The 23494-nt window shown below is 40.2% G+C and overlaps 2 protein-coding genes across 3 annotated transcripts; one reads left to right on the forward strand and one right to left on the reverse strand.

Moving 5' to 3' along the window:
* Positions 1 to 17625, forward strand: atp10b (ATPase phospholipid transporting 10B). Its single transcript, XM_008327387.3, has 21 exons — positions 1 to 589; positions 3798 to 4002; positions 4274 to 4359; positions 4644 to 4750; positions 6095 to 6226; positions 6492 to 6619; positions 6774 to 7026; positions 7165 to 7364; positions 8799 to 8939; positions 9852 to 10389; positions 11277 to 11377; positions 11461 to 11587; positions 11667 to 11851; positions 13350 to 13617; positions 13734 to 13810; positions 13903 to 14028; positions 14119 to 14319; positions 14765 to 14845; positions 14936 to 15040; positions 15162 to 15349; positions 16809 to 17625. Exons 1-21 carry the CDS (start codon positions 180 to 182, stop codon positions 17098 to 17100), a joined length of 3951 nt encoding a protein of 1316 aa, XP_008325609.1. The 5' UTR covers positions 1 to 179; the 3' UTR covers positions 17101 to 17625.
* A 1266-nt stretch (positions 17626 to 18891) lies between these two features.
* Positions 18892 to 23144, reverse strand: fbxl3l (F-box and leucine-rich repeat protein 3, like). 2 transcript variants are annotated; one of them, XM_017039459.2, is made up of 5 exons: positions 22899 to 23144; positions 21181 to 21559; positions 20782 to 20904; positions 20171 to 20342; positions 18892 to 19852 (listed from the first exon to the last, which is right to left on the reverse strand). In XM_017039459.2, the coding sequence occupies exons 2-5, from the start codon at positions 21538 to 21540 to the stop codon at positions 19209 to 19211; spliced, it is 1299 nt and encodes a 432-aa protein (XP_016894948.1). In that variant the 5' UTR covers positions 21541 to 21559; positions 22899 to 23144; the 3' UTR covers positions 18892 to 19208. The 2 variants fall into 2 exon arrangements, with proteins under 2 accessions (XP_016894948.1, XP_024918642.1); XM_025062874.1 differs by lacking the exon at positions 22899 to 23144 and adding an exon at positions 21997 to 22506.
* Positions 23145 to 23494: the final 350 nt, after the last annotated feature.

Genomic DNA, 23494 nt, shown 5'->3' on the forward strand with positions numbered 1-23494 from the left:
CTCTAAGGAGGGATCGTCACCTGTTACAACTGCACATATCAGGCCTTTGATACACACATGCAGAGAGAGAGAATAACAGGGAAATGATGGAGCTGACAGAACTCAAGGAACCTGCGAGTATTGCCGAGACTGGAATAAGGAGACGTTGATGAAAGAAGGAACACAGAGAGGGAGCAGCCATGAAGTGGAGGAACCCAGTGGACCTGGTCAGGGACGCTCTGAGAGGTCAGCGTGCCAGAGACAAAGACCTCCGCAACCTGGTGTCCAATCTTCCCTATGAAGGGCTGGAGAAGTCAAAGCAACCCAACCGGCACTTTCCGGGAAACGCCATCAAAACCACCAAGTACACGCTGCTGCTCTTCATCCCCGTGAACCTCTTTGAGCAGTTCCACCGCATGGCCAACCTGTACTTTGTGGGCCTGGCTATTCTCAACTTTGTCCCTGTAGTGAATGCGTTCCAGCCCGAGGTGGCTCTAATCCCCATCTGTGCCATCCTGTCTCTCACTGCCTTGAAGGACGCCTGGGAAGACTTCAGGAGGTACCAGTCTGACAGGAAGCTCAACAACACGCCGTGCCTCATCTACAGCAGGTAAATCACTCAGAGACAATGGCAGCCCGACTACTGTGTGTTTCCACATGCGTGACGTGACAAGTGGAAGCACTCATGGCGCATTTGCAGCACCTACTCTTCTGTGTGTGTGTGTGTGTGTGTGTAGTTCTTCTCATCCAGCGTGTTGATGTCTGTGTCAGAGCGTAGCTCCACATCACTGCGTGTTCACCTCCTTTGCATTTCAGCCGCCTTTGGGAATTTTGGACTTAGAAATAGAAAGTGTGTGGGAGATTATTCCTCTTTTGAAGAGCTGCACAACAATATCTCTCTCACCATGGCATTGTTCAAATTTCATGAAATCCTCATCTTAGTGTCACATCGGCAGAGGCAGTGAAGTTAGGACTCATCTATTTTAAAATCGATCAAGAAAAAAAAATAAGCTTAAACGCTGCCTTTAAAAAAAAAAAACGACCGAAAAACGTTTAACTTCTGGGGTTATTTTAGTTGAAGAAAAAAAATGATGTGAAGCTGGAGACACCTCTGATGATGAATCTGCACACCTTAAAGTGATATTTCTATTTTTATGACATGGTTGTGTAAGCCACTGATACGTATATATAGTCAGCAGCCAGGTCACTGTGCACTTTCCTAACTTGCTGCCAACATCCGGAAGCAGACTGAGACATGAAGATTTGCCCTGCAAACAGGGTCAGGGCAACCAAGATTTGCCCTGCAAACAGGGTCAGGGCTTTGATCAGGGAGTTTTATCTCTGGTCTGTAGCTGACAATGTCTGTATTGCTCCAAGAAAAATATTTGATCATTTATCTTGTTGTTATAAAAGCATTTTGTGTCAGGAAATTGAAGTACACAGAGAAAAAACGACATCTGGATAGAGACAAAAAAAATAGTGTCAGTCGATTATAGTGTATAAAATGATTTTCTCTGTATATTTTAAAATAGATTTTTTTTTATTGGTCCATTGGAAACAAATGATGAGGATGTTTGTTGCTTACCAGGATCAAAACCATAACGATGCATTTGTCAGTGCACTCAATCTTTTGACCAAACCATTCAGTGTGAAGATAGAAAAAGAACAATCCAGTTTTTCATTCTCAAACTGAAAGCAAAAAAAGGAGTAAACCTCCGGTCAGGAACTCTGATTGGTTGAGTATCAATCCCCAAGTGTTTTTGAGTTCGTGTCCAGGTCACTGGAGTCAAGTTCAAACACAACAGCAGTGAAGGTGTTTTAAGGTCTACATTTACACTGGCACCATGTTAAATTTTACTTTACTTCACTTTTTTATTTTTTTTAGAAGGGACTTTGTTTCTGCTGAGTCTTTCATTTATACTGCTTTGCTATAAGCAACTTGCAGAAAGACAAATGTGTACTGCTGAGTACTTGTTATTAAGTAATGCTTTACTGCTCTATCGAGTATCACTTTAAAATGGATGGCTATGTTAGTTTATGTCCACATTAGTAGATTTTCATATTCACATTCTGTCGTTAGATGAGCAGGAAGTAAATCATGAGATTTTTTATACATAAGTAGAATTTTTTAACTTAATATTAATATTTAAACACAGTTTATTCTCCAGAATTCCATATATATAGAAATGTCCCAATGGGAGAAATAAAATAAATGTGAGAGATTTCCACACCTGCAGAGGATTTTTATCCTCGTGTCTAATAATATTTATTGAAATCACAATAGAACAAAAACACCTTGACCTTACACTCACCAGAAGCCATTTAACATATCTCTGTGTTTCCTGGAAAAGCTCACATGAAGCTGAACCAGTTAACAGGAATTTGACATACATCGGTCGGATCTTTTTAGCTCTGGTTCTCACAAAGAAATGAAGTGTTTCTGAGCACTGACGTGTCTCATTACGTGTCCAAACACACAGAACATGGAACATGGCAGCAGTTAGTCACAGCCAGGTTTTGTTATTGTATGGTGAGCTTGTCAGCTATTAACTGCAGAGAAAACAAAAAATAGGTCCAGGAATCTCATCTAACAACTGACGCTCCTCAATGATCTTTGTTCTTCTTCTTTGTTTGTTCTTTTCTGAGAAACACATATCTGGACTGCACATTTTGTCAGATAAATAAATATAACTAAAATATAAATATAAAAAAATCTACCTAAAATAGAAAAGTAACCTGAAATTAAATGAAAATATATAGTAAAAATCCAAAAATAAATTCTGGGAAATAAAAATTAACAAAAATTCAAAAAGAAATACAAATTAGGTTACAAAGTATAAACATGTTTGTAAAATACGTATGTAATGTAATATGTGTGGACAAGGATGATAATGTCAAACCATAGTTTGTTATAATAAATATATTATTTAAAATTGTCCACCAGATGACTCTGGGCTAATTGATATTATTAAATATATATCTATATGCTAGCCTATTCATTTTAAAGCCCATTTTTAGCCCATTTAATGTAAACTGAACTTAAACATTTGTGATTTTGTTACAATTTAGAATTAACCTGCCCAGAAAGGGTGGATTGGATTTACATAAATGCATAATTAATTAGTCAAAATTAATCCCATTTTTTCAGGCCATCATATTATTTATTTAGATGCAGTCCAATTGCATTCAGTCACAGTCTTAATAGAAAGGGCAGCGGACCCTCAGGTGGTTTTACTTCAACCATCAGTCACATCATACTGAACACCTGACGAGCAGACCTGATCTAAGAGGGTTTTTGTTTTTTGTGTTTTTTTTAACCCTGGTGAGTACAATTGAATCGCACTATAAATACACCACCCCTCACATTTACTTTGCTTTGTTTTGGGAAAGGTGTGGTGTTGTGCAGCCACCACCCAATAATCAGGTCCTGCATGAAGGGCAGCATACCTGCAGCTGTCTGTCACCGGTGGTTAACCATCTGGGAGAGACAGAAGCTGCCCAGCTACTTTATCATTTGCATGCTGTGAACATGTCTTTACTTCAATTAGCAGCGGATTTCTGTGTCACTTGATTACATAAACAGTAACAAAATGCACCCATGCGTGTCAAGTCCTGGCTAGTTGTTAATTAATACATTAATTAATTGCTATCCTCGGGCATATGTCTTTTGAAGTGACTGTTGCAGCGTTTGGAAAGAACATCATCGTACCGAGGAACAGCGGTGTAACCCTGTCCTTTAACCATGTTAAAACAACATACACATTTTTAAAAAATCAGCGTTGCGTTTACAGAAGCTTGTTTTTGTTTTTGTTTTTCAGGAAAGAGGTTGGGTTCATAGAGAGGTGCTGGAAGGATGTACGAGTCGGGGATTTTGTGAAGGTTGTGTGCAATGAGATTGTCCCTGCAGACCTCCTGCTGCTCTACACCGCAGACCCAGACGGAGTTTGTCTTATAGAGACGGCCAACCTGGATGGAGAGAGCAACTTGAAGCAGAGGAGGGTGGTGCCGGGCCTCTGCATCTCGGTGAGTAACGTCACCTTAAACCCGTGGCTCCTGCTCCTCTTTTGGTTCTTTATGGAAACTGTTGCATTAAATATGTCATGGTGATGTCACAACAAACCTGAGGATGACTAACGGACATTCCTGTTAGTGTACATACTGTACCTAGCAGTACTGTTCAGGACCACAGTTGTCTTCTGAGGTTGAAAATATGATGTCACACCTCAGGTTGAGTTACATATGAAAAGTTTCCAGTCTTTCTGCAGTGATGTCACATTTCACCTCGTCTGTGCAGGATCCTAGGTTTGAACCCGAGAGCTTTAACGGCATTGTCGTCTGCGAGAAGCCCAACAACAATCTGAATCATTTCAAATGTTATGTGTGAGTATCAAATATACAGATTATTCCGATGCACTCCCAGTAGATAAACTAATTCCATCCCACTCTCTGTATTTCCTGACACCATTAAAGGCGTAATTGTTGGGGCTGTTATAAAATTTAACAAATATCCTCAGGCACCTCCGGTCTTACAGATGGACGACCAATCCTTTCCAGGCACAGCTGTTAAGCGGGAGAAATGCTAATGGAGTGTATATATGAGAAGTAATGAGTATCTAACATGATCTGACAGTACTGAGGAGATTTCTCACCTTCTCCTGCTGCAGAGAGAGACCTGATGAGGAGAAGGTGGGTGCTGGGCTGGAGAGTCTGCTGCTGCGAGGCTGCACAGTCAGAAACACAGACCACGCTGTTGGCTTCGTGGTTTATGCAGGTATTTTTTTTATTTTATTTTTTCTGCTTCACTTCTTCAACCTTGTGAGTTTGTCCAGGGTCACAGTCTGGACCGACACGCAGTAAAGTAATAAAACTGGGCTAGTTTACTCTTTATTATCATGTTTACTCATTAATTAATTGAAAGCAACATATCTTTATTATTATAATAAAGACTTGCTAAAGGACACATGAAAAAGGAACAGGGACATAAAAAAAGTCTATATGGTTTCAAGCGTCTTCTTTTTTTCAATCGTGGATTATGATTAGATGACATTTATGTTGCTTTGCGTTTATTTCGTTTTTTGTTTTTTAGCTTTTCCTGATTACGTGAAATTGACAACATTGGAGTTAGCATAAAAAGCGATTTGTCGAGCGTCCACATGAGTGGACAAGCGGCAATCGACGTCATCTGGGAGGAGTCGAAAAGTTAAAAAAAAAAAATTTCTGCGGCGTGTGCGCCAAGGAACTCTTTGATTGGCTTACGCTGATGTTTTATCATTTTAACCAATTATTACTTAATACTTAACAAAATGGGCGGTAACGTCACTCTAAGCGGAAGTGGCAGTTGCACAATAACAAACCGAGCCGCTGATAATTGGTAGTAGGTTCACGGAAGGAAAGTTTTGAGCAGCTACGTGAGTTGAACCAGTCAACATGGCTACATCGTACTTTAAGTTTAAGGTATTACTAAGGTGTTGAAAAAGAAAACCTTTTTCTTCAGTGTTTCTACATTATATATGTACGTCATTTCACCGACGATTTAAAAACGCTTAAAATTCTTGACTGTTTCACGAATTAATTAGCACGGTTAGCTTGTGTTAGTTTTGACAGTCCCAATTATTACTCCTGTTTTGGAATACGTTTACTATATATATAGGTCGTTATTGACTGAGATTGACGTCATCACGCGTCTCAAAATGTCTTTAATTTGTTTATAGCGTTAAATATATCCGCCATCATTATAAATAATAATTGACCAAAACCAAAAAAGAAAGAACAATGTTGAAAACCTCTTATTGTATCACTGTTTTTTTTTCATCGCTACTTTTTTACAACATTATCTCACCATGTTGTCTTTCTGTGCAGCAATTCCCTTGTATGTCACTAACGTTCCTAAGACGCCAAGAAAGTGTTCATTCTTAACCATTAATATTTTAAAATCTGTAAAAATATATAGAAAACATAAATATTTTATGCCAAGACCTCATTGTCCTCCGTGGTCCCTCAGTAACTAACTCAGTGTCAGCGTCTTTAATTAAACAGGTGTCACTTCTGTCCTGATGTTCACTGACCTTGTGAAATGATCTATCACTAACTGAATCCACACCTTCTGCATCTTTAGGGCATGAAACCAAGTCCATGCTCAACAACGGCGGCCCGAGGTACAAGCGCAGCAGACTGGAGCGTAGGCTGAACGTGGACGTCATCTTCTGCGTCATTCTCCTCTTCGCCATGTGTATTGTGGCAGCAGTAGGTCAGTGATGATCTGCGTAATTTACCAGAATAAAAAAACCCACATGACTGGTTTATAACTAATGCTTTCAGGCTGATGAAAAGTTGCTTAGTTTTTTTATTATTATTATTTATAAAATTTAAAAAAAAACTTTGTCACTTTGGCCACTGGCCAAAAGTTATCCCAGGGGAGAAGGGAGGAGACTGAGGAAGATGTGGTGCTAAAAATAACTTTCCTCTCTGCGTGTGGGTCGCTGTGATTAATCCCTGTGTTGTCCCACTTGCAGGTCACTGTTTATGGCTGCAGGCGGTGCCTGGTGTACCCCCTTACCTGGTCCCTGACAGTGCAGGTCGTCTGGATAGTCCAGCTCTTTCAGGCTTCTATATGTTCTTCACCATGATCATCCTGCTGCAGGTACTGTGTGAAAAAAAAGACGTCAGTCCAGGCTACACTCGGTGTTGGCTTTTATTTCCTTTAAATATATATATTCTAAATCCTTCTCTTTCTTGTCACCTTATTTTTTATTTTCATCCTTCTCTCTTGTCTCTTTTTGTCGTCTTTTCTGCAGGTGCTGATTCCGATCTCCCTGTATGTGTCCATCGAGCTGGTGAAGATCGGCCAAATCTTCTTCATCACTAATGACATTGACCTGTATGATGAGGGGACAGACAGTGGCATGCAGTGTAAAGCACTCAACATCACGGAGGACCTGGGACAGGTTCAATACATCTTCTCTGACAAGACAGGCACCCTCACTGAAAACAAGATGGTGTTTCGCCGATGTTCCATCATGGGCGTCGAGTACCCACACAAGGAAAACGGTAAATATTCACCACATTTTATACATGTTATTAAACCAAAATGGACTCTCGACAAACCATGATTTGTATTCAGGCACTTTTGCCTTTTTTCAAAGCCTAAAGGTTTCCTCCTGTGTGTTTTTGTGGATTTTTTCGCAGCCATACGATTAAATGTCCTCGAGGAAGCAGAATCAGAGGAGGAGATTATCTTCAACCAACCACCACGGACTGGATGGTCAATGGATTTTGAGAACTCTGAACCAGAAGGCAGACACCATCATCATCATCATCATGGTAGCAGACGCAAGAGTAAGGTTTCAGGACAAGGTCAGAAGGACGTGGCCTTCAGTAGTCCACTGGTAAGACGGTCAAAAAGAAGCTGATGGTAAACTAATGGTTTTTATTATAGATTGGAAACCTCCCTGTGACCATCAAATGAAATGAACCTTCTTTTTTTTCATATATTTAAAGATTTGAGGAACAAGTACAATCTAAAGAGACAGTCATAAGTCAACAGTTGTACACACTGTACAGACCTGACAAAATTATTAGTAATTAGTGGGTAAGGCAGACAGCAGGCTGCACTTCGGTACTGGTTCTCCTTCATTCCTTCCTCCACTGTTGGGAGTTTGTAAACAATTATCTATAAGCTAAGAACAAACTACACTTTATTTACTGTATCAGACAAGAGAACCAAAATGATAGTTTCAGTCTTTTAAATGACAATACTACTTACTGACTTAATAAATCATCACCAACTGTTATTGCAAACTGAGCCAGACACTTTACCAACCTCCTTTTCACCTTTCTCTTTTGTCCTTTGTCTAATAAAAATGCAAATAAATCACCAGACGACAAATCCGAGTTACCAAGATATGGATTTTAGAAGTAGGCACCTGGACTGTCTGAAATTTCTTAAAGAATTCCCATCCAAGAGGATATTTTGTTTATATTTGTCTGCTTGAAAAGTCTTGGCTTTAGCCTGTAGGGGCTGAATACCCCGACCCACTGACTCAGTAACAGCATCAGACTAAAACAGATAAATCCTAATGACAAACTAGAGCAACAACGGAGTTGTGTTGTTTAGGAGAAAATGACCTGAAGCACTGACAACCTCACCATACCTCCAGCTGTTATCGATCTTAATCATCTGCCAACTTTCCCGGTTCCTGAATATATTTTATGTCTACGTTGAATCTCAGCTCATACTCATACACTCGGTTACCTAAATCTCACCCTTCCTTGTGTGAAAAAGCCTCATGGCCCCCGTTTCTGCTGCAGATGGCCGAGCTGCTAGGTTTCAGTGATGAGCACATCCATTTTGGCTCAAGGTTGTCGCGACGTCTGTGACAGGACACATGGTCACGCTGGGCACCGTTTGGCTCAAACCACAGATATCGCATACAATGAAAACGTGAGATACAGATACAGATTAGTCATCGCTGTCTTGCTATGAAAAAGTGTCGCTGTGTGTGTCTATTTCTGACCATGAGGCAAAGAGTAAAGACCTGGAGGAACATGGCTTATCTCCAGCTTTTCTTAGGCTGTGTCTTGAACAGTGGATTATCTCCAGCTTTTCTTAGGCTGTGTCTCCAACAGTGGATTTTTTTTCTAGCCTCTACTCATTACTGCAAAAACCAGAGCAGAGAACAGCTGTAGCACTGGAAAAAAAAAACTTTTTGTAAAATCCCAGTCTTATAACAATTAATCAGGGGAAACTAAGCGTAAGCATAAACAAGTTTATCACCGAGAGGCTTTCGTTTAAATACAGTGATTATGTTGTGCTCCAACAGGAAACTGATGTGATTCCAGACAGGAAGCTGCTTCAGCAGATTAGCAGGAGCCAGGAGAAAGATCCCTACCTGGACTTTTTTCTGGCTCTTGCCATTTGCAACACGGTGGTCGTTTCCATGGCAACAGCTCGGAGACGGAGGGTGAGTGTTCCACTTATTGAGACTGTGGAGAAGATGCTCAGACAGGAGAGAGGAAAAAATGGACCAAGATGTTGTTCAGCATGAAAAAATGAGACAAGGAATAAGTTTTCATCAGGACAACGCTTTAAAATACAATTAATGGTACAATTTAGACTCAACTCGACTACTGAAGGTGCGAAAAAAATTAACACATCTCACGTTGACACATTAAAGCGTCCTGCACCAGGGTTTGACAAGATGAGCTCGGCTCTCATGTCATGCTCATTATCATTTTTTCTTTAAATGCTATTGTGTTTTACAACATTTTGAACATTGAATTAAAGAGGAATGGTAAGAGCAAAATAAAGCCAAAGGAATTTATTGAATTTACTTTTTAAATTTGCAAGAGAACTAAAGGTTTATCTTTCCGTGACTTCATTTTGCAGCCATAGTTTCCATTGTTGTTTGTTATGAACAGTCTGTGATATAAATGCTAATCAGTCACTTCTTTCTAAATACAACACTAAAGTACAAATGTTCTTGTTAGCTGGTTTAATTAATAATTTAATTCAACAACTCTCCTCTTCCTTTTCTCCTTACCCACAGTGATGCTTTTTAATTGCCTGTCATCTTTTAAAGTCCTAGTTTTAAAAGTTCTCTTTTGCACTAAATTAGACACTTTTTTAAAATGAATGCACCACGTTTATACATTTAACTATTAGCTTCCCTGTAAATTTTAACTCAAAGTATGTAATTATACAAACCTAAATAATGCATTTATTGCAATGCTTTGAACAAGTAGGGATTTTGAAGCCAAACCTGCCCCCTATTGTAGCCCTGCATTATGACATTATTACAGGTATGATCAATGTTGTTAAATGTTTGAACAAAACCTTTATCTTGATTAAAAAATGCTGCTTCTTTTTTTTTCAGGCGAGCTGGTTTTCACCCTCAGGCCGAACAAATAATCCCCTGGAAACAGTGTCCACTCTGGTCAAAAAAGTTGGCAGTCTTTTCACCTCCGGGCAAAAACCAATTCATCAACATCTGACCGTCTCCAAGTCCGATATGGTCATAGAAGAGGACGACTTAAGCTCTGAAGGTATAAGAGAGAAAACCGAAGACCTTGATGGGCTTGAAACCTGTTCTCTCCACGCTGCCTCTCCGAGCCACAAGGAGTCAGCAGCCTCAGATAATCTCAGGTATGAGGCAGAGAGTCCAGACGAGGCGGCTTTGGTGTACGCTGCCAAGGCATATGGCTTCACTCTGCTGGCCCGCACCCCTGACAGTGTCACGGTGAGGTTGCCGTCTGGGAAGGACCTCGTCTTTGAGTTAGTGGACACCTTGGCCTTTGACTCCAACAGGAAAAGAATGTCCGTTTTGGTGCGACACCCAATCACAAGAGAGTATGTGCTGTACACCAAAGGTGCGGACTACGCCATCATGGAGCTGCTGGGGACACCATACGCAGGTGTGTAGACATTATTTAAGCATTTTATATGACATGGGGAAAACAAATGAAATGAAGATACAACAAATTGATTCCTGTTGCAGGGCCTAGACATGTACATAAATTAAAACCTTTAATAAGACCATAAATTGTCAGCATGAGAAAACTCTATATTTCATTTATATCAAACTAAGCGTCAGGTCAAGACAAACAGAACGCTCCTTTGCAACCGTTCTATTTCTGTATTTTCATCCATTGTTAGTATCTATCTGATCATGTCAGTCATGACTGGTAACCTTGGGGTAAATCTAATTCAAATCTTTGCTCAGATTCCCCACAGCACTTCATCAAAGGCCAAACATAATAGTTGATCACCACAAAATCGAGTCAGAGATACAGAACAAATGGTTCTTGTCTCTCACTTTTCTCTTCTGAATCTTCCTAAATTCAATGTTTTTTGTTAAGGGAGGCAGAACTGTTTGACTCCATCCAGAACTTCCTCAATGTAAATAATAATAAATGTAATAATACAGTGTAAATGGCTGTATCCTGGTGTAGAACTCTTGAGAGTAATGGGATTAAAATGTGTTTTTTTGCCAATGCATACAATGTTTTGCCAACAACAGTAGTTTTTACATCCTTTCAAATAATATTTATTACATCAATACCTTGCGGAGCAGCTCATGGTAATCTCACTGCTAAAGAAGGATTACTACAGGAAGGTGCTTTGCAAATGTGCAAGTTATTCATTCATTCCTTCATTCTGCATTAGATTAGCATTATTCTGTGCTCTACAACGTTCAGGTTGGTGTCGGAGAGTGGATCAGACTCTGGGTTCTCAGCGCTCTGGTCCATTCTGTGCTGCCTGTTAAAGGTGAAATACATCTGTGTTTTTAAATTCCTTCCAGAGCACTTCAGTGGGAGTGAGAAAAATATAGCATCTGACACTCAGCATCACCTGGACTGCTATGCAAAAGAAGGGCTCAGGACTCTTTGCATCACCAAGAAGGTGCCAATTCACACACGTGAGCAACAGCAGCAAGTTCTCATTCATCAATTGTTACGGGTTTTTATTCTGTCCTTGTGTCGCAGGTTGTAAGTGACAAAGAATATATGAGCTGGTCACTACAGAGACAGAGAGCTCTGGCTGCTATAGAGCAAAGAGAGGAGCTTGTGATGGAAACTGCCGTGCAGCTGGAGACAAATCTGTCTCTACTGGGTAACACATTATACACACACACGCACACACCGTTCTTTACTGTACATTTGTGTGACTGTAGACGTGTGTCCTGCTGTAGGTGCGACAGGCGTCGAGGACCGTCTGCAGGAAAACGTCCCAGACACAATCATAGCTCTGCGGGAGGCGGGGATCCAGGTGTGGGTGCTGACTGGTGACAAGCCGGAGACAGCTGTCAACATCGGCTATGCCTGCAGGCTGCTGGAAGAGGAAGACCTGGTGATTAACATGAGCTGTAAAAACAAGGTGAGGAAGCTGAGCTGTGACTGAGTGACTGCTATTGTACCTGCTGGACCAGAGCTGCTTCATGTGTCTCAAAGAAAATGTTTACAAGTAATTTGAAGAAAGAAAAAAAAAAGAAAGAGGTCTTCAACAAACCTTCTATTTTGACGTTTAAAAACAAAAAGCAACTGTCATTTCATTTTTACTGTGCGTCTGCTTAGAGTGTTTGAATTAATTTGACAGAAGACAAGTCATTAGATCCCACACTACATGTTATTGACAGGGTTGACTCTCCAACGTCAGCCAAGAGCTGTTGGCACCAGTCGTAGCTTGTGTTATGTTTGATTATCATTTAAAAAAAATAAAAATATGTGTGTTTTTCCTCCTCCAACCACAGCCTGCAACAATACACCTGTCACATCCTCCAACCACAGCCTGCAACAATACAGCTGCTTCGTTTTATAAATGATTCACTTAAAAGTGATTTATCAAAATATATATGAGAAAAGAAATAGGAATTATAATTTGATCTCGATCTTGAGTGGCCACATGGTCTTCTTCTGCACTTTTTAACTAAAGGTCAGAGCCTTCACAGTTTGATCTGAGAGTGATACGACTCTAGGTGGGTGCCCCTGTTTCTCTGAGGCCATTAAAGACCAGGGAACACAGGAGCCAGGCCTTATAACAACCTGACCACGTCTAATCATCCCTGGCCCCAAATAGGCCAGAACCACCTGTCGGCTCTAACAGATACTCTGGGATTTTTCTGGAACAGAATGGGCAGCTGTGCTTCCCTCATATTGAATGAACAGAGTGGGCTAACGTGAACACAACACCTCGTGCCTTCACATGTAATTACCAGTCTAATATTCAATCCTCGTAGGAAATACATCTCTATCTCTCGAATCAGAGAGTGGGTGTGTTAGTAATGAACTTTTTTTAACCACACTAACTTCAGTTTCACCTAAGGGATCCACTCCTACGCTGCTCCACCGAGCCCTCCTAATGAAGTTTAGCCAGCCTTAGTGATGACTCTGGTGTTTTTGTCTTTGTTTACAATTTTTTTTTCCCTGCCTGTTTAATTGTGTACTGCGATATTAAAAAATTCAGCATGGCATTTATCAGTTCAAGGACCATGGAAAATAAGCATACGCTTTGGTTTAGTGAGCAGAACATTTACGGATTAGCCCTGTCAGGCTAGCGAGCGCTACTTCAACTTCTGAAGTTATTACTTTTTAAAGGTGCAATATCAAAAGTGGTTGAAAAAAATTTTGTTTGGTGCAAAACTTTGTACTGGTTAAGGTCATAATCATGTCATTATCAGTTGTTGGTGATGGTTATCCACATTAAGGTTTGATGAGAGAAGAAACTGAACTTCCTGAACAGGATTAGAGCTAGGATTGAGTAGATTAGATTCCTAATGTTGGTCAAATGACATCCTGGACAGAAGATTAGTTATAATTGGTATGAGGCAAAAATCCCCACAACTTGATCAGAAAAGTAAATGGAATTTGTTCCACAGGCAGTTTGCACATCAATCCTGGACTGTACTCTGGAGGAGGTGAGGAGATACGACGAAAATCCTCAAAATGTGGACACAACCCCCAACATCTCCCTGGTGATTGACGGACGCACCCTGGTCATGGCTCTGTCGCCAGACCTGGAGAACCGCTTTGTGGATTTGACCAAACGTTGTCGCTCTGTGCTGTGCTGCAGGGTCACACCGTTACAAAAAAGCAAAGTGGTGAAGGTGGTTCGGGAGAAACTGAAGGTCATGACCCTTGCTGTTGGTGAGTAGTTAGTGCATAATTATCACATACGAGGGGGGTTTCCCACTAGTAAACTTTTATTTTATTTTTCAAAACCTCAGTTTTAAAAGGACATTATTTTAATCTGTGTGGTTTAGGTGATGGTGCAAATGATGTAAACATGATCCAAGCAGCCGATATTGGGATTGGGATCTCGGGTCAGGAGGGCATGCAGGTCTGAATGGAGGTCTTCACTTGTCAAATGTTGTAAATTCTTCTTCTGTCCTGGCTGTGAAAGTCATTCGACACCTGCCTCTCCGTCTGCAGGCAGTCATGGCAAGTGATTTCGCCATCTCTCGCTTCAAACACCTGAAGAAGCTCCTCCTGGTTCACGGACACTGGTGCTACACACGTCTGGCCAACATGATAATCTACTTCTTCTATAAGAATGTGGTGAGTGCTGGAGCTGCTTCACTGTTCCCCTCCCTGATTGGATGTACTGCTTAGATTCTCCATTCATCTGCAGTCCCACCTGTTTCTCAGGCCTACGTGAACCTGCTCTTCTGGTATCAGTTCTTCTGCGGCTTCTCCGGCACAGCCATGATTGACTACTGGCTGATGATTTTTTTCAACCTTTTCTTCACCTCTGTGCCACCCATCATGTATGGAATAATGGACAAAGATGTTTCTGCAGAGATACTGCTGGGGCTTCCTGAGCTCTACAGGACGGGACAGGGCACGGGGGTCAGTGACATAACAGTCAAGTGTCAAAGAGTCACATTTTACCTCAATTGACTTTTCTGTCTTAACATGAAAATTAAATGGAGAAAACTATGTTTAATCTAGTATTACTATTTTTTACCAGTGACATTAGCAGTAAGATATGTTAATTATGCTGATATGGAGGTCATTGATAATAAATACTAAAATAGTAATACTCATTACCAAAATGTTGTTGAGATAACACAACAAAATAGTTAAATCTTCTCCAATATTGTACAGCACATGAATAAAACAAACTGATAATATAAATACTAAAATAAAACATTATAAAGCATGTAACACTGATGGCTCATTGCCAAAAGCTAAAAACTAAGACACTTTCTGTGGGGGAAGAAAATAAACATCCAATGTTTTAGATAGAATTATGTTTTTGTTTTGTTTTATTTAAATGTGTTTGACGTTATAGGAGTACAACTTCTTCACTTTCTGGATCTCCATCTTGGATGCCTTTTATCAGAGCCTGGTGTGTTTCTTTATCCCGTACCTGGTGAGAGAGACGTCTTCACACTGTAGAATGATGGCTCCACTATCACCTCCCCTCTCAATTATATAACACTGAAGATTCTCTCTCCCTCAGGTGTATGTGGATTCAGACGTTGGTCTTTTCACATTTGGAACACCTTTGAACACAGTTTCTCTGTTCACTATCCTTTTGCATTTGTCAATAGAGATCAAATCTTGGGTGAGTGCACAACTTTGTATCAGTATTTATTTTAAATTAATAAAAATTTACAATTTTGTAAATATCTAATTTACTTATATTATTAATTGACATATTATATTATTTGTGGCCTGTGTGACAGACGGTGGTCCACTGGATAATCCAGGTGGGGAGTGTGGCCCTGTACTTCATTGTAACACTGGCCTACAGCGCCATCTGCATCACCTGTAATCCTCCATCCAACCCATACTGGATCCTTCAGAGCCAGATGGCCGACCCCATGTTCTATCTTATCTGCATCATCACAACTGTGGTGGCCCTGCTGCCAAGGTATGATCAGTGGAAACATCCCAGAGTGTTACTCAGTGTGGAAAAGTGACACACTGTGGGCTGATTGTGCCTCTAATTTTTCATGATTAGCTAATCTTGGCAGAAAAATACAGAAATCAGGAACAGCCTGGGTCAAAATGACCTTAGAGTGTCTATGATGAGGATCTTGGGACAAATGTTTTGATTTCCTCTTTTAGAAAATTATAACTAAATAAGGCAAAACCTGCAGGAAATAGTTGGACGTTTGCTAGAGGCACGATACATTAGGTAATATACACCAATGGAGATGAGGCAGTTGCAGAAATATATATACATAAACACACGTATATACGTATACTGTTCTATATATATGTTTGTATATGTGTATATATATGTAAATGTATTTAAATATATACACACTAACAAACACAGCTTCACAAAATCTCTTTACAAAAATGTAAATTTCTTGATTTATATTGTAAACTTCTTCTAATACCTACATCTTTGAGGGGCATCTAAACCACAGAGCTTTATCTTTATTTCTTCTTAGACCATAGTGAGACACATGTGGATGTTTTGCAGTAAATGCGCAGCTCTGTGTTGTTTCTGAATCCTATTGTAGCCACGCCAGAACACCCTGAGGAAGTTTTGAACAGGAAGCTAACCTACATACCATCTGTCATTAATTAACAGCTTTGGTATTCATATGACATATGCTCTGCACCTGTGTTTCTGTGTAAAAATAGACCTCTTGTGGAGAACATGTCATCTTCATGAATTGGCACGTGTTATGTTTTGCTATTTTTAGCTAGTGAAGCAACTGTGTGGTGAATTACGTACATTTCATGAAATGACATGGAACGTTTTGCTTTCTCTGGTGTCAAGGGGAGAAAAGCAACAACTAAATAACTAAAAAAAGGTCTAAATATGGTGATTAGATCTTACTATGTAATTAAATTAATTATTAAAAAAAAAAATGAAATGAAATTATTTTGACCGGAAATTATTTTAACCGGTTAAACCAGAGTAGTTATTTTATGGTGTGTTTTGATGCTTGAGAACATTTTAAAGATACCTAAAAACATTTTAAACATCCCTTAATTTATGGACAAGTTCATCAAAAATGTTTTTTTATGTTTAGTCAATAATTACATTTTTTTTATTTCCAATACATTTATATAGAGTTAGACTTTTTTACAGAGCATCACTTCATCTCAATTGATTAGAATAATGATATCATTAGCGTATCAGTTTTAACCCATGCACATCATTGACGTGGAAGTTCCACAGCACAGACTGATTTTGAATGAGATAACGTAGACCATATACGTCAGGAGGGACTGCACTGCAGCTGCTTTCTTTGTTTCTGTGGCTAATGCTGCTGAAAGTGCTGATATTTAGAGGGAATGCTCTGATTTACATCAAAGCCCTGAATATTTTTCTCTGGCCTACTTTCTCACCAGCATGCTGTCTCCCTCAGGTACATGTTTCACGTGATAAAGAACTCTATCGCCCCCTCACCACTTATACAAGCCAAGCTTCTGGACCGGCTGGACCCCTCCGCCAGAGAGAGGTGCATCAGGGAGTGGAGGAGTTTTAGGGGTGGAGTGCATTTGGAAGATTCCAGGTCCTCTACACCACCCTCTCCAGCCCTGGAGATCCCTGTGGAAATGTATACCAAGTCCACTGGTGCCGCTGAACTAATGGAAGACGAGTTTGTACTGAATGTCATTACAGACAACTATCTGAGACACAATGGCCCAGGGACCTGAAGGGCAACAGCAGCGTGAAGCTAATTATTTATTCTGAAAACTGTAAATACTCCGAAGTGGTTTTTTCCCACGCTGTGGAGAGGTACGTCTCATTTTCTGGGGGTGGATATACAGACAGAAAATCCTCTGTTTGATTTGTGACAAAACATTGATGAAGGTGATGAGTTCATTTGTTATATATAAAAAAAAAAGTACGACAAACACCATTAGAGCACTTGCCTCGTTCTCCTCGGTACAACACACTGGAAGCAACTAATTTAAATCTGGAACTTTCCTAATAGGATTTCAGAGTAGAGTTGAATCCCAATAAGCCTGGAAACCAACCAGAATAAAATGCACAGCTGCAATGTGATAGAAACAATAAAGTTGGGATGGAGATGTAAACATTGGTTGTTTAAGGTAAGGTTTAAAGATGAGGTATGAGGATGCACAAATGATAGTAAGTCAGTGCAGAATCCTAATAATTAGAGCCACATCGTTGTGTTGTGTGAGTGTGAGCTCTTGCTTACGTCAGATTGAAAGGACTGGATTGAAGCTTACGTCAGATTGAAAGGACTGGATTTTTTCCTATTGTTATGATGACACCATGACCTTGTAAAGAAATTGTGCAGAACTATATTTGTCAGTTCAAGATTAGATTTAAGGCTCCGGTTATTCCAGAATTAGTGTTAGTTTAGTGTTCGGGCATCTTTATCCTGTGGCTAAGGTTCAGGTAAGGTAGAGATAGGAAATGCCTGTAGGTCTGTATTTGTGTGTTTGTAGTCGTCTCAATAAATGTTAGGTCTAACACCACACACCTGAAATGGTAATGTAGGTAAAAAAAACCGCTCCTGAGAAGAACAAGTTCTGTTAGTTTTCTAGTGGAAATGGAGTGTGCACACTTGCTAAAAGGGCTGACTTATCATTGGAATAGGCCTGCTTCATTATACAGCTCTGCTTACGTAACGTCCCACTGTGTCCTCTTGGATCAATGCTGCACTCTAGTGTTCCTAAGGTGGCGCTGCAGGAAGGTCAAACGGGACAAAGTCGTAAAAAGCGGTGCGAATGCAATCAAAATGGAGCAATAAAACACCACACGTTAAAGTTAATGGAATACATTAGAGTTAGATTTAAACTCCTAACTTAAAACATATGTTTAAAAAGCAAATTTTGAACGCATCAAATTAGTTTTGATTACTTTTTACCAAAGAAATGATGTCCTAAATCCTCAATTGCTTTTCAACTGTGTTTCTAGTGAAAGCTGACAAAATCTGATAGAATGTTATGAATTATTTTATCAAAACTGACTGTTTTGGCCGGCTAACAGCTATGGGGAGGCTAAAACCAACTTCGACTAATGAACCCTAAGTAGCATGGCATTGTGTTTACAGTATTTGGAATCCTAACGATTTTTAAATGGATAAAGGATGGTTATTTCAAGTAAGTTCAAGTCTTTTAGTCCTATACACCTGAAAATTATCAAATGTGTTTTGAATCCACTTTTAATAGAATATAAAACAACAACAAAGACATTAACATTTTATAAAACCGATGACGTAGAAGAATGTAAATACTATCAAATAATGAGAACACAATAAAAATAGATATAACAAAAGCTAGCGTGTGGCAGGTCTACAGCCTAATACGCAAAAGGAGTGAGCAGTGAGTGACTCAGCTTTCAGAATAACTTAAGTTGTTGTTCAAAGTTTCACATGACGTCATCATTGTGTTGAAGCAAAGCTGTATTTTCACAAAACAGTTGGACAGAAACACATGAAAATGGAAATAGATGATGAAAATGACACGGACAGAAACACATGAAAACGGAAATAGATGATGACCATGAAAATAACAAATGAATAATAAATCTTTTAGTAGAACTACGACATCAACACAGCAAAAGTAACTCAATTTTGTACAGCTAATTTACAGTTTAATACATGGGAAAATCCTGGGCGTTTCAACACAGTCCTGTTATACAAAATGACAAAGCTCTGCCAGTGAAGGGTAAACAGTCAGAAAATGTGTCCATGTCGCCTCAAACTACTTGTTTCCTTCGTACTGACAGTGTTCATTCACCCAGTACAACTGTGAGTTGTTGAAGGTGCCAGATTTCTCCTGCGCCAGCTCTACCAGGTGGGCATCATATCAGGGAACCAAATGCGGCCCAGATGTTTGGACACTTCACTGTGGATCTGCTCCATGTTGTAGCTGCTGTCTGGGATCAGCACCTCCTCCATGATTGACAGCTGAGTCAGCCTGCCACCGCACATCTTCACAAACTCCACAAAGCCACTGCAGGTCACTTCACACTCACCCAGGCCGATGGCAGTCAAGCTCTTGCATCGTTCGGCGATACGTATCAACTCCTCGTCCAGGGGCTCTAGACCGTTGGCACACACCACCAGCTCCACCAGACGGGGGCAGTTGAGTCCAATACGGCCCAGCATGTCTTTGCTAACCGCCCGGCCAAAGTATAGGTGGGTGACAGGTGTTTCCTCACGGAAAAAAGGTTCAAACTCTTCCTCGTAGAGAAAGAAGTACATGACGATGTTGACCTTGGGCGAGTGTCGGACCAAGGCCTCCCAGCTGCTCTTTTTGATGGTGTGAAAGTGTGTCTGGCCGGGGTTTTCGCTCGCCACATCAATGCGTAGGTGCTCAAGGTTCACGTGTTTTTCTGATGAAAGAGCAAGAAGGAGCTCGTCACTCAGGAGGTGGTAGTTTAATGCCAGCTCTCTCAAACCATGGCACTGGTCTGCCACACACAGGATCCCTATGGAAAGAAAATTAGGAAATGATGGTAAATACAGTGTTCAAGAAATGTTTTGATGATACCTGTATTCCTCCATTCAATAGAACAGGGTTTTGTTTTTGTTTTTTTTAAAGCTTTATTAAGATTAACCATGTCAGTATTTCTCAGAGTATTTCACAGTATGTGCAGTTTATCGGAGCGTGTAGTGCTGTAGTTGTAGCTGTGGATTTGACGTTCCTGCTCTATGATTGCATCTCCTCTTCCCTCTTGTGCACTTGGTGCAGACTTATAAAAGCCTAACGGGGAGACACAATAACAAAACAAAAGAGGTATAATGACCTGCTGGGGAGACATGAGGACAGCTGCTCATCTTCAGCAACTTAAGTGTGTCACTGTTGTTGGCAACCAGCACCTTTAAGGAAGGGTCATCCACTGGAGTGTCATCAATCTTGATGGAGGAGAGGGACTTGGAGTTGACAAACACCACCGTCAGTGCAGACACGAAGTGCGACTGAGGACGAGAGGGAAAATCAGGACACTGACACGAAGTGCGACTGAGGACGAGAGGGAGAGGGAAAATCAGGACACTGGTACATATGGTGTATATATACTGTATATACATATGTATATATATATATAATACATAGATGCTGTTATCTGCATATAGAGTACTGCAAAGTTATCCAACAATATACCACATTTTTTTAACTGCAGTGAATATATTTAACGTATAGCGTATAGTATAGTATGTGTGTTATTGTAAACCTCAGACTGCAGTGAATATATTTAACGTATAGCATATAGTATATGTGTGTTATTGTAAACCTCAAGTAAACAGTCAATACATGGCGCTAACGTACATGACGTGTGTTACAGAACTATTTGTGTAACTTGGGGCAGTAACCAAAGTGTTGACAGGTGTGCGTGAAAAAACAGTAGCTGCCTTTTACCTGAGACACATCCATAAAGCTGGGTCGCGCTGTGGAAATCAGCCCCAGGGTTTTAATGGTACAGTTCACCAGCTGGGAGAGAATGTCACAGGCCGCCTCTGCAGATTCTATGCAGCTGTCCACCTGATTTACCAGAGAGTGAGTCACCGTTAACATCCAGCAAAAACAGGCATAGAAATAAAAATATGGAGAGATGGAGGTGTTAGAGTCATTTCAGCCTGGATGTGTTAAATCTGTTGATGATAACCCAGCTGAGGTGTCATGGCTGACTCTGTGGCAGGTGGTTTGGATTAAGGAGGGCACACATTGTTTTTTCGAGGTGCTGCGTTGTGAAATTGGAGGAGGAGGCCAAAGAAAGTGAAATGAGAGGAGGAATAGGTGACAGCAGGAGACTTTTACCTTAAAGCTAACATACTGCAGGTGCTGGGCGTGCTTCTTGATGATCTGCTGAATAAGGTCAGGGTGAGTGGAGCGCAGGTATGATGTGGCCGGCTGGTTGAGCTCAAACTCGAACCTCCTCCACAGGTCAGGGGTGTGAAAGACATCATTCCAGCGACGGCACACAGACGATGCCTTGGCCCGGTCTATCAGTGACAGATGCTGGAATATCTGCAGGACCACATGGTGGGGCAAGTTTCCCCAGTCTTCGGTGTAGGACTGGGCACAGCCAGACGTAGCCTTCTTCTGTCTGTTAGCCCGCTTCTCGTGGGCGGAGAACGCCGGGCACTTAGACTGGAGACCTGTTTGTCCTCGTTTCATCTTGAAAATGGTCAGCTCCCTGAAGAAATAAAAGTTAGAGTTACAAACTAACCTAACCACAGCGATAACACAAGAGTTGAACTTTTTTGTCCTTTTATCAGACAAATAAAAATTCAAGTGTATTTTTAAATTTGAGATTTAAATTCCACTGGCTTTCTAGAACCTTCCAACTATCTCAAATGCATGGTTTATTTTAATTTACATTTTTTCCTTTTCTTTGTTAGGTCAGACACATTAAGAATTTTAATCCTGAGAATAACAGCTCATCAATTTAAAAAAAATGACCTAAACTGCAGTAAAGGAAAATACTTTAGAATAACAGCTCATCAATTTAAAAAAATGACCTGAACTGCAGTAAAGGAAAATACAATCTTTTTTGCAGCTGACACAACCTGCAGTTTTGATCAGTGATCAAATGCTGGACTTAAATAAATATAAAACAATGGAAAAACTCACCCCAAAGGCTGATAAAGCAACACTGATGAAAATAAATGCTGAAGCCTTGTTACTGCGTTATCCCCCGCTCGTCTGAAGGCGATATTGAGCTCAGGCTCATTATATACTCATGCAGTTTATTTGCATGCATGAATCACTGATCTCAAACCTCCGTCTCATCCTCTCCATGTCATTATTTGAAGAATGAGGTTCATAAATGCCGATTGGCGATTTCCACAGCATCCCACTCCTAATCTGATTCTGGGTGACAGTCAATTTTTTTGTTTGTTTGTTTGTTTGTCAAATTTGTTAAAAAATAATATGTCAATGAATTCTGCTCACACTGAGTTTTTTCTAACTCCACAAATAATTTTTGTTTTACCTACAGACAATGATGTCATCATCTTTCAGCATAAGTAAATAAATTTGCATGAACACTTTCAGAGGATATATAAAAACTTTGTATCCACTATGTTTTAGTACATTAATAATCAGAGCAGGCACAATGTTTGGGTGACCATGAATCACTTACATATGTAAAAAAATAAACTTTGTACAGGCACACGCCCTGTCAAAAAACAACCTGTGTTTAGTTCTTATCACTGCTCACTAACGATAAAGAGGAATTGTCTTCTGTTTAGTTCTTATCACTGCTCACTAACAAGAGGAATTGTCTTAATTTTATTCTTTCATTTGTTATTATAATGTAATGTATTTATAGTTTAGCTATATATATAATTAGATAATTTTGTTTGAAATGTGAACAATTCGAGATCTCTCACACACACTTATACAGTCAACATCAAGACCCTGCTCTGTAACTCTCTGAAGACCACTTCACTGACCTGTACACATAGAATTAAAATAAAACACACACAGAAAAACCCAATGATACTCACAGGAAGCAGTTAAAAACCACTAACCTCTCAGACCCTGTGCTGTTGAAGACATGACTGAAGCACGGCTGAGGACAGACAGGCTGAATGGGGCTGATGTAGGGCAGCAGGAGATGCTCCCATAATAAACTATCCTCTCAGCTTTAGTAGCAGCTCAACTGGCTCTGGTACACGTGAGTCAAGGGAAACATGGAACTGCTGTTTGGTCACATTCAGCCAGGATCTAAAAGAGGACAAGTGAAATGTAATACAGGGAAACATTCACTGAGCAAATGTGTTGTAATACAGGGAAACATTCACTGAGCAAGTATGACTTCCGTCCTAAACAAATGTCAGTTTGAATTGATTTGCGCTCATTCACTTAGGTTTAGTTTGTTTATGTTTGTTTGGTCATTTGTGGGTGTGTGGGGATACAAGATACTCAGAGCTCAGCCATTGAGAAAGTAGGTCAGCGTGTCATCCTTAGTGTGTGTGTGTTTATTGTAACCTTAGCAGCTGTTTAGTTTGGTTGGTCATATTTCCCTTTTGTTATCTCCATGTTATTTTGCGTTGCTTCTTGTTTGACTTGTTTGTAACTGAACTGTAGCTGTCTAAATAACCTAAATTGTCCATTGACTTACAGA

This window comes from Cynoglossus semilaevis, chromosome 15 (assembly GCF_000523025.1).
Source record: "Cynoglossus semilaevis isolate Cse_v1.0 chromosome 15, Cse_v1.0, whole genome shotgun sequence".
In the NCBI taxonomy this organism is placed as follows: domain Eukaryota; kingdom Metazoa; phylum Chordata; class Actinopteri; order Pleuronectiformes; family Cynoglossidae; genus Cynoglossus; species Cynoglossus semilaevis.